The sequence below is a fragment of the Paramacrobiotus metropolitanus genome, unplaced genomic scaffold (genome assembly GCF_019649055.1).
Source record: "Paramacrobiotus metropolitanus isolate TYO unplaced genomic scaffold, Prichtersi_v1.0 Parri_scaffold0000105, whole genome shotgun sequence".
NCBI lineage: Eukaryota > Metazoa > Tardigrada > Eutardigrada > Parachela > Macrobiotidae > Paramacrobiotus > Paramacrobiotus metropolitanus.
The window spans coordinates 17,465-29,615 of NW_026570325.1; the positions used below are offsets into that span (position 1 = coordinate 17,465).

At 46.6% G+C, this 12,151-nt stretch overlaps 1 protein-coding gene across 1 annotated transcript; it reads left to right on the plus strand.

Moving 5' to 3' along the window:
• Positions 1 to 345: 345 nt before the first annotated feature.
• LOC129597484 (uncharacterized protein K02A2.6-like) lies at positions 346 to 2,330 on the plus strand. The gene is made up of 2 exons (XM_055495055.1): positions 346 to 1,284; positions 1,434 to 2,330. The coding sequence occupies exons 1-2, from the start codon at positions 346 to 348 to the stop codon at positions 2,328 to 2,330; spliced, it is 1,836 nt and encodes a 611-aa protein (XP_055351030.1).
• The last annotated feature ends 9,821 nt before the right edge of the window (positions 2,331 to 12,151 follow it).

Here is a 12,151-nt window from a genome sequence, read left to right on the forward strand (position 1 = left end):
GGAAGGAGTAGCCCCAAAAACAAATTGTTGCCATGGGCCCCCATAGACATACATGGTAAATACATTGTCTGTTTGCGGACCGTTCGGAAAAACCGAGATAGACCGCGGCCTTCGGCATCGGCACGTTACAAAGTATTGAAAATTTAAGAAACTGTCAGATATATGTGTGTATACACATGACCTTTCTGCTTAGCAACGTTATGTACATGAGTCAATGTTTTGGTTTTGCTGACAGTCAGTCAGCGACCTGCGAGTTTGATAATAAATATACGTTTATTATCACGCCACGACAAACTGGCGTGAAGGCAACACGACCTCACGCGGTCTGATTCCCTACACCTCATAATGTCTCTCACGACGTCGACATCGCCTGCTTCGCCATCAGCCCCCACGACGTCCAGCGAGAAGACTGGATCAGGGCTGATCAAATTTGAACCCGCGAAGATGACATGGCGGTGGTGGCAATTCCAATATCGGAATTACGTAAAACTCCGGAAGATCACGGACATTGAAGACCAGAAGTGTCTCTTATTGGACGCCCTCGGCATCGACGCTGGAGAAATGCTGTTCTCCATGTGTCTTCCGGGCAATCCAGACGACTTCACGGTTGCCCAGATCGTGGACAAGCTTGAGCACGCCTACGTGAAAAAGACAAACGCTGCAACCGAGTGGGCCAACTACTTTAAGTTACGGCAAGAGGCCGGCGAGACCTTGCTGGACTTTTCAAACCGCCTGCGACGAAAGGCGCTTCCCTGCGCATTTCCAGCCGACGTGCTCGAGAAGAACATGTCGGCGACCTTTCTAAACGGAATCTCCAGCGACGCTACGCGCCAGCATCTACAGTCGCAAACTTACAACACACTCGAAAAAGCTCTTGAGATATGTGAAGAATATGAGCTGCGCAAGTCCAACAAGAAAGGTCAGACAGCGCCGGATGTGACGCGCGTCGACAATGCCCGGAGTGGCGGGGGCGGTGCCAGCAGAGGACGCGGTCGTGGACGCGGCAGCATGCAGAACCGTAGCAGCCGTCCTGACCGAAAGCCAGCTACCGCGAGAGATGCGTGCGATGGATGTGGCTCCATGCAGCACGAGAGGTCACAGTGCTGGGCGAAAGATCTTGCCTGCAAAAACTGCGGTAAAAAAGGGCACATCGCGAAGGTGTGTCGGAGCGGAAAGCAACCTGCAGCGCAGCAGCGAAGAGATGGGCGGCGGACATTTCTGGTGGAGGAGGAATTCGACGTCCTGTCCGTAGACACGACGGATGGACGATCCATCCACGTACCAGTAAAGCTGGATGGCGTGCTGTGTCGCCCGTACTGGATACAGGATCCAGCGTGACGATTATCACGGCCGACACGTGGCGATCAATCGGATCCCCGAAGCTGTCACCGTATACGAATACTCTGCGGAGCTTCACGGGGCACACATTAAAGGTCATCGGTACTGCAACCGTGGAAGTCGCCCACGCACGCACTTGCAAGTCACTGCCGATTGTGGTGGTGGCCAAAGAAGGCAACGTCCTGGGAAGGGACTGGATCCGCGCCTTGGACCTCAGCCGACTGAGTCTGCGGGATTTGCAGTCGACTATGGTGTCCACAGTTTCCGGCACGCTGGAGGTGGAACAGTTGCTGAAGAAGCGCAGCGCTGTTTTCCGGGACGAACTGGGCCATTGTAAACATTACAAGGCTCACCTGCACTTAAAGCCGGGCGCGACGCCTGTATTCCGGAAAGCCAGACCGGTCCCGTTTGCTTTTCGCGAAGCACTGGAGCGCGACCTGGATCGCCTGGTGGAGAGAGGCATCCTTACACCAGTAAAACGGGCCAACTGGGCAGCAGTGGTGACGGCGCAGAAACGGGCTCGAGACATCCGTACCTGTGCCGACCTTAGCACGGGACTCAACGACGCTCTCGACGTCCAGCAGTACCCACTGCCGACGCCCGATGAGCTGTTTGCGAAACTGAACGGAGGAAAGCAGTTCAGTACGTTGGATCTGGCGGAAGCGTACGCCCAGGTGGAGCTCGATGAGGAGAGCAAGAACCTGGTGGTAATAAACACGCACAAAGGGTTGTTCCGGTACAACCGACTGCCCTTCGGTGTCGCCTGCTGTCCCTCCGTGTTCCAGCAGATCATGGAAAGCGCCCTCCAGGGATGCGAGGGTGTCGCCGTTTACCTCGATGACATCATCGTCACCGGGGCGACGGAAGAGGAGCACCTCCGGAACCTGGAGAAGGTCCTCCAACGTCTGGAAGAGCACGCGAGGGTGTCGCCATTTACCTCGATGACATCATCGTCACTGGGGCGACGGAAGAGTAGCACCTCCGGAACCTGAAGAAGGTCCTCCAACGTCTTCCTTCAGGACTCCATGGAGTATCTGGGGTTCGTGGTAAACCACCGAGGTCGCCACATTTACCAAAACCGCGTCAAGGCACTGCGCGATATGGCCCGGCCGACCAACATCAGCGAACTCCGAGCGTTCATGGGTCTGGCCAACCATTACGGGAAGTTCGTACGCGACCTGTCCGGGAAGTGTGCGCCATTCCACAACCTCCTCAAGGCTGGAGTCCTCTGGTCCTGGTCCAAGGACTGCAAAACGCAGTTCCTTTCTTTAAAGCAGCAGATTGTCCGCGCGACATCCCTGGTTCATTACGACCCCCGGATGCCTCTGGTCCTCGCCGCGGACGCGTCACAATACGGCATTGGCGCCGTGATCCGCCACCGTTTTCCGGACGGCACGGAACGACCAATCGCGCACGCCTCGAAGACGCTCACAGCCGCCGAAAAGAACTACGGCCAGATAGAAAAGGAGGCCCTGGCACTGGTGTTTGGGTGCCGGAAGTTCCATCAATATATCGCTGGGCGCGAGTTCACTTTGTGCACTGACCACAAACCGCTGCTCAGTATGTATGGTCAACGGAAAGGAGTGCCGGTGGGGACTGCAAACCGCCTCCAACGGTGGGCGCTGATGCTGATGGGATATTCGTTCAGCATCGAATACCGCCGCACCGAGGAGTTTGGCCAAGCTGACGGACTGAGCCGCCTGCCACTGCATTCGACGCAGCTGGATGGCCTGCCCGCTCTGGGGATGGACAGTGTGGTCAACGCTGTTCACGTCGACAACGTGTCGCGTTTCCCGGTCTCGGTGGAAGCGATCGCCGAGGAAACAGCCAGAGATCCGGAACTGTCCACCGTGTATGGATACTTTATGAACGGCTGGCCGTCGACGGTAGATACCCTAGCGCGTTCCTACAAGCGACTAGAGCACGAGCTCGTCACCATCAACGGCTGCGTATGCTGGGGATCCCGGACCGTCGTGCCATCGAAGCACCGGCAGCAGATCCTGGATTACCTTCGCAGCGCCCACATGGGAGCGGGGAAGATGAAGGGTGAAGCACGAGGATACTGTTGGTGGCCTAACATGAACAAAGACATCGAACGAATGTCCAGTGAATGCCGAATTTGCACTGAACGCGCAAAAGAAACGGCAAAGATCCCGCTGGCGCAGTGGGAAGTGCCGGATGCACCTTGGAAGAGGCTCCACATGGACTTCACCGGTCCATTTCACGGCACAATGCTGCTAGTGATTCTGGACGCCATGTCGAAGTGGCCGGAGGTGATCCAGATGAAACACGCCACGTCCGACGGCGTTCTGGAGGCCCTCCTGAATCTGTTCAGCCGTTACGGAGCCTGCACCGAAATCGTCACCGTTAACGGTACGCAGTTTACCTCGCAAGAGTTTCCAAATTTCTGCACGGTACACAGCATCCGACATCTGCGTACACCACCTGGCCACCCACAGCCGAACGACCAGGCGGAGCGCTACGTTCAAACCTTTAAGGACGGAATCAGCAACCTGATGGCCGACCGGAAGCCATTGCCCACAGCTCTGCGGGAATTCCTGTTCCGATACCGGAACGCGCCACAGGCCACAACTGGCAAGTCGCCAGCGGAATTGTTTCTGAGCCGCAAACTGCGTGGTCAGCTGGACTTGCTGGTGCCTGTTCTAATGACAACAGTGGAGCGTAACCGGAAGCGTTACCAGCGAAATTTCGACCAACGGACACAGGAGAAGCATTTCCAAGTTGGCGATTACGTAATGGTACGGATTACCGTCCGAACCGCGCAGTTGATTGGCAGCGTGGACAGCTGGTTAAGCGTGAAGGTACCTGCATCTGGGTTGTCGTGGTCAACGAAATTGACCTGCGAAGGCACGAAAATCAGATGCGACCGAGGCATTGGCTGCACCCAGACGAGCGTGCGCTACCGAATCCACCAGCTGCACCTGTCGTACCTGTCGCACCAAAGATACCGGGTGTACCGAAAGTACCAGTCGCATCGCCAGCAGCGCCTGCGCAGACGGCTGCACTGCCTAACGATGTCATTCCGGAAGCGATCACAAAGCAGGATGCTGGTGGACAGATCGGTACTGATAAAACGCCTGAACTTACATTACCGTCTGTCGATAGCGCCAAACCAGCGAAGCCAGCGAATGCGAAAAATGCTAAGAAAACGCTACGCGTTCCTGAAGCGAAAATTGATACCAGTTCCCAACTGAAGCCACCAGAAGCAGAAGTGCGACGAAGCGGAAGAGACCGAAAAGAACCGGATCGACTGATCGCGGATCCAAAATTCGGACGCTAATTTTATTTTTGGCTTTGGTTGAGTGGGTTTCCCCACTGGGGGAGGTGTCAGATATATGTGTGTATACACCTGACCTTTCTGCATAGCAACGTTATGTACTGTATTTTCACGAGTTTAAGGGACACGAAAATGCCTTAGGTCTGCTCGCAGCCACCCGGGGCCTGCAGCTACGTTCAAACTGGTTCACTGACAATGCTGTTCACAACTGCAGGGAATTTTCAGTTTCGAAAAAACCGTAGTGCATATGAAGCCGCGTATTTAACATACTTGTCTAAGTGCGGACAGAGCCATAAAACAATAAACCATGTGCGGGACCAGTGGTCGTGGCCTACCGCTTTGAACATGGAACAGCCGCTTCGTAAGTAAACAGAAGCCGACGAATCAGCGGCCTGTAACCTTGCATAAGTGTAACAATGGTAACATTTGTGTGTAACAGCGGCATATTAGGGAAACTGTTACTGGTCGATACAACATGCCATTAACAAAACCGTAAACGACGAGTCGGTATTCAACATACATAATTATACTGTACTCGTATATCTGTACTGGACTAATTCGTCGTTACTGTACAAAACGGTATTTACTCGTAGTGATCTTATTGTTAATTGTGAAATTACTTATGTGCTTTTGCATAGTATAATGAATTAATTTAGGTATTTATGCTGTTATATTCAAGTAAATATGGAAATAACTGCATAGTTATTACCATTACTACCTTTATTCATGAAATTAATAAGCCACGACCACACTGACAAACAAACAAAAAGCAAAAAATCGCACACGACATTGATGTATAAAATTAAACGCAAAAAAATTAAACAAAATTAAAAATTAAATTAAACAAAAAAACAAATCAATAGTTTTCGTCCGAATTTTCTTCAACACTGCTGCCCAAGCCACCGTAATATTTGATCGCCTGCTTATTTGCATAAGCATGTTTGCTGGCATCGCTTAGAATCGTCTGTTCAGCATTGTTCACGTAAATGCTACCAGTGGACATATAACAGTGACCAGCAGACGCCAGATGGAGGTAGCTGCCACTCACGTTACTGTCTTTCCTATTTGAGCTCCGAATGCATTGAACGGAGCTGACTAAATAAACAAGCAAACGGTACGGCGGCGAGGAAGCGGTCAAAGGGCCAGTCCCGCACATATTCTTGGTCTGTTCCCTTTCAAATACTTCAATTACGCGGCTTCATATGCACTACGGAAAAATATGTACTACTCGAAGTGGAAGTGGCTTATTAATTTCATGAATAAAGGTAGTAATGGTAATAACTATGCAGTTATTTCCATATTTACTTGAATATAACAGCATAAATACCTAAATTAATTCATTATACTATGCAAAAGCACATAAGTAATTTCACAATTAACAATAAGATCACTACGAGTAAATACCGTTTTGTACAGTAACGACGAATTAGTCCAGTACAGATATACGAGTACAGTATAATTATGTATGTTGAATACCGACTCGTCGTTTACGGTTTTGTTAATGGCATGTTGTATCGACCAGTAACAGTTTCCCTAATATGCCGCTGTTACACACAAATGTTACCATTGTTACACTTATGCAAGGTAACAGGCCGCTGATTCGTCGGCTTCTGTTTACTTACGAAGCGGCTGTTCCATGTTCAAAGCGGTAGGCCACGACCACTGGTCCCGCACATGGTTTATTGTTTTATGGCTCTGTCCGCACTTAGACAAGTATGTTAAATACGCGGCTTCATATGCACTACGATTTTTCCTTCTTTTTTGGATATCCACTACGAAATTCTGAACGCAATAATTCGGAAAAACCAAAAGTAACTCCCTCAACTCGGCTTTTGCACAAGCGCTTTGCGACTTGAAACGGCGGCCTAGCTGCTGATAGGACAGGACTGATAGATTTTGTTCGTGCTGATCACCACACAAAGATTGGCACAAACTGATTGAAACGGGCTTACCTCGCTCAAATTAAGAACTCATGCACTCCGAAAACCAAAACAAATGATAGAACATAGAGAAAGCCTAAACGATTCTGCAGAAACGCAAAGGAACAATGTTGCCCCTAGTTCCCCCCCCCTGGCCAGGGGTAGTCACTGGCACACAGTGCAGCAGTCAGTAGAATCATAATTTTGGGCCAATTAGCAAAGCGAATTTGCCATTATAAATTCTGCTAACATAACTTTTTCGATAATCATGGATATCCAGAAACGAAGAGTACTACGGATTGTGAAACTTCAAACAGTAGCCCGTAATGAGCAATAGCAAATTCAAAAATTAATTTTTAATTTCAGGGCTGAGTGAGCAGAACTGAACGTAGCTGCAGGCCCCGGGTGGCTGCGAGCAGACCTAGGGCATTTTCGTGTCCCTTAAACTCGTGAAAATACAGTACATGAGTCAATGTTTTGGTTTTGCTGACAGTCAGTCAGCGACCTGCGAGTTTGATAATAAATATACGTTTATTATCACGCCACGACAGAAACATGTGAAAAAATTAATCGCAGTCAATCCCACCAGCGTGATCGGTATACCTCGTATTCTTTCATATACGATATTTCTTAGATATCTTAGGTTTCTTAGGTTTCTTAGGTTTTCTTAGGTTTCTTAGATTTCTTGGGTTTCTTTGTTTTCTTAGGTTTCTTAGGGTTTCTCAAGTTTTCTTAGATTTTCTCTTTCTTAGTTTTCGTAGTTTTCTTAGCGGCTGGGACCAACGCAATCAACCGTTGCGAAGTGTGCATTGCGTAACAAACTTGCGCCGCAAAAGTTTGTGTACGGAGGTAGATCCCGTAAACTGGTTTATATGAATACTAATTATCTGTGCCAGGAATTCGGCCCTCTTATTCGGCGCCGGTGATCTCAGCTTCTGCTCATCCAATTTTCCTACTTCAAAATGCGTTAGAAACCTCTCGATCACGCGGGTGTTCTGAGACCAGTTATTGCTTGCTGTGTGCAGAACCTCATGACCAGTGGTCACTTTAAAGCTTGTTACCATGGATGCCATAAGGCTGACAAGGGCGGGTGCTCGCTCTTGTGCTTCTTAATCTGCAGATTTCTAGGGAAACAGCTTATTTCTAACGATGTTGCAACGTACTGCATGATTTGACGGTAACAAAATTCTAAAAATAGTCGCAAGCCAATATTCATCCGTGCTCAGCTTGTACTTAATATTTTTGTAATTTGGTTATGAATCAAAACTCACACTAACTTATTACTGGTATTGCGCTACAAGTTGAATACAGTACTGTAATAATATGGACATCGAACATATTCGTACTCTTTATTGTTCTGTGGCATTTGGTTTTTTGTTGAACCTCCACATTTCCTGGTTTAATCCATCCGCCAGGATTGCGCTTTTTAATAGCTGCAACCTGCCTGTGGCAAATCCGCAAATGTGAATATTTACGATTATATTAAGGTAGAAGAAACTACAGTACACAAAAACAAACGGTGTACCGATCATTTTTTAGCGCATTGAGCCGTACGTAGTAGACGGACTGACGGATGTATTAAATAATATTAAATCCAGCGCATGAGTCACGCTTGAACTGTGTACTGAACGGATTATCCGCCTCGGGCAAATGTGAACAAACAGCCACCTGCTAGCGCGACCACTGATCAAACGACGCTAGATTTTTCTACCGAAAGCCGCAGCCGCTGCGAACAACACAATTGTATGCCAATATGTAATACGATGGCAGCCGCGCGATAAACAGGACACGTGTGTTACAGCTATCACAACATTCTTCCGCGCAAACATCCATCAGCAATAATCATCATACAATCATCTGTTGTTGTGCAGCATGTTTTCTGCTGCATCGTCTCCGGTTCAATGCCTACCCACCGCTGGCGCCTGTTTGTCCTGTGGATGCTTATCATATTCCCCTGTGATTATGCCCTCTCCAAGGCCCGTCCGAAGAAACCACCCAAGAAGAAGTATTTCCTCACAGCCTGCGCCATGATCAAGAACGAACTGAACGTCGTCCTGGAATGGATTGAATTCCACCGTCTGCAGGGTGTGGAGCATTTCGTCTTCCTGGACGATGAGAGCACGGACGATATCTACCTGCTCCCGCGGCTGTACGCCGCCATCGGCCATCCCGACATGATCGAAATCCTACCGCAGAATTATCGTCGTCGTCAGAAACCCAATAATTTCACGTATCTCGAATACATGGACGGCCAGATGGAGGGGCTGAATCAGTGTAATAAACGCTTTAAGGGCGTCTCCGAATGGCTGCTGATCAGCGATGTGGATGAGTTTATGTTCTCCCCCAAGTATCCCACCCTGGTGGAGTATATCCGCAGTGAAGCGAGCGAAGCCATTAGTATTATCTACGCGGAGGCGCTGCGTTTCGGGGCGGGTGGCGTTGTCGATGAGAATCGCGTGCGTTTCACACTGGATCCGTACTCCCAGCACGTTCTCGTTATCAACGACGTCTTCAACGGGGAGATGCTGCTGACGTCACGCAACCGCTACCGCGCCCCTTTAAATGGTCTGGAAGACGACTGGGAAGAGAAGTACAACGCGACATGTCTGAAGTTGAAATACCCGGATGATTGTCACCATAACAACGGCAAATCCATCTGGCGACCAGAACGCTGCGGATTGGCCGGTGTACACTACTGTATGGAGGATCATCTGAACGGTGACTGGCTGGAACCTAGCATCCATGAATTACGCTTGAACCACTACGCGTTCCGCTCGAAAGAACACATGGAGGAATTGGGAAAAATCGAGATGGGACGGTTGAAGCATTTTGTCTTTAATAAACTGGATAAGGTGTGGTTCTCCACGGTGGAGGATAATTCCACGGGGATTTTTCGGGAGGCGCTGCTGCAGCGTTTGGAGGTGTTCCCCATGTTGACGCTGTACCATGCGCGTGCCCAGAGCGTGTCGCTGGCCAACTGGATTACGTTTTATTTCCCCAGTGCGACGGGGAGGTCGCTGTTCTACGTGGTGTTTTCGCTGTACGGGATGATCGCGGTCGGGTTATGTGTGTTGCTCAGTGGGATGGTGGCCAGGTTGCTGCTCAATCGACGACGAAAGAGTGTGATATGAACGCGCGGCGTATGACATTTTTTTTGTGGATTTTTTTTTCTGTGGTTTTGTAAGAAATGATGTTTATTTTTTCTGCATGAATCTTGCCATAGAAAGTTCCGGAATAGACGGAATATACTTCCGGAAGTGAACGTTATCTGTCTTTGTATAATCTCTGCACAGATCTATAGTATGGTTTACCAAAAATTCATTTTGTTTGGATAGAAGATTTTCGCTTTTGGGAGAGTGAAAGACCGAAAATTAAGAATAAACGACTATTTTTGGCATCTTACAGGCGCACAATAAAATGTTGTTATTATTTTGTTTCGGGTGTCGGCAGAATACCAAAATGCGCAACATATAGTAGGGCACTAAGTAACCCAGTTAATCAAAGCAATAACACGTCATTTTATCTGGATAACTGAACTTGAACAAATATTTACTTCACACGGTCTAAATCCAGAAATCCGTGCTTAGCGAAACATGTTTATTACTCCGCAAGCTGTGTGAGTGTGTGGTGCAACCTACACACTGCAGTAAATACACTTCATAATATCATCGATAATTATTTTTTTATTAGCATTTTATAATAATTACCTATATGCGTATTCAGCCGCATGCATGGTTGATTCAACAACAATTTGTTGGATTCTGTGTTCCTTCTATAATAATATGTACATCGCATTATTAATTTAGTAAGTACAATTGTACGTAATGTTAGTCAATATTCGCTATTAACGAACGAATCATTCTAGCCTAAATTTAAATTAATTTTAATCCAAAACAAGACAGATGTAGATATATTATAAGCACACTGTACAGTACGTATATTCTAAGGATTTCCCGTTGTTGTTTTCCCATACGTAAATCCGTAATCAAGCAGGTAAAATGGTTATGTGGCTTGCAACATACCAGATCTCAAAAGTGCAGCAGTAATGTTTTCTTATCGTAAGAAAACATTACAGCTGTGTGTCCTTCTATAGAAGGTGAATTTATGTCAAAAGACTGTAGGATAGCTACGCGGTAGCTTTAAAGCTTGGGACACTGCCACATGCGGCCAGGAACTAGGAAGACTATGTACATGTACAATGTGCAGAATGCTTCTGCACACGTGCTATATTCTTGCAAAAAACATCACTTTAACGTGTATACAACCGTATATACAACCGTGTATGCATTAAGAGATCAAGGATCAGATATAACTGAGCAGTTAATAAAAAACCCGAATTTTTTACTCTCCCCTTTTCCGTAGATTATTATAATTACTCAGTACTAGCAATAGGTTTGCAGCCCCCTTGGAATGTTCTCGGCTATAATAGTACACAATAAATCTTTTATATTAGATTGTTTAACATTTATAGAATACTACATTAGTGCTTATATATTATGTCATTACGTTGTATACTCGTATAAACTCGTACGATCGTATCTTGTGATTGCGTTAATATAACTGTCATACTTTGTACAATAAATTTAAAGGTTATTCTTATTCTTGGATCATATATTATGCATACAACGCGTGTCTATATTCGTATTATCGTACATGCTATGCATTTACTTCCAAGTTCCCACATCTGTCAGCTTCTAATTTCAAAATTCGATGCATCTTTTTATTATCTATTAAAGGTCAAGTACATTTATTCCCGCAACTTAAAACTGTAACTTATTATAAACGTCATAAACGTCGGCAGAAATGGCATAATCATCTTCAAAAAACATACATTTCATCCAAGAATTTGCCCATTGCATGGCGCCCTTCTCAGGATGGATGCATGCTGCGTTGCCGTTTTCGATTTGTTGAGCTGGCGGAAAAATTCCAAATTTTCTGATGTGACTTTATTTATATAATTATATGCAAATAATTTAAGTCTTCTTTGTCACCCTACGAGTAGAGTAAACGGCAGTAGTCTAAGTTTTCAAACGCCGAGTAAAATTATTACCTCTGAGGCTCTGCGGTTAATTGATCGAACTAATTTGTTTTGCCCGATAATAATTATTACTTTTTCTACAGAATCGCCGATCAGCGTAAAATTGCTTCAGTATTATTCAACCCGCTCTTCTAATGGAAGAAATTTTTCTGTGCCGACCGGCATTGCACGTTACACAGGTGGGGAAAAATATCAGACAAGTTAAAAAGTACAAACTGTGCACAATTTATTGCTGTAACGGGTTTAATTTTTGAATATAACTTATAGACAGCAAATTTTGTGATGCCCATGTGCAGTAGTACCTACTTATGGTTAGCTGTTACGGCGTATGTATTCATTGTCAGTACACGGTACGTACGACGCGCCATGCTCCCGCTTATTTATTTGTTCGACGCCGTATATTTATTTATATATTGTTTTCTGTAAATCTTAAAGTCTAGCGCGCAATTTTCTTTTCTTGTTAGGCTCATAAGTGTTATTAATTATTACCATTGAGATTATTTTAATTTCGCAGTAGTACTAATATACAGATTTGTTTTATTCTTAATTTTGACAATT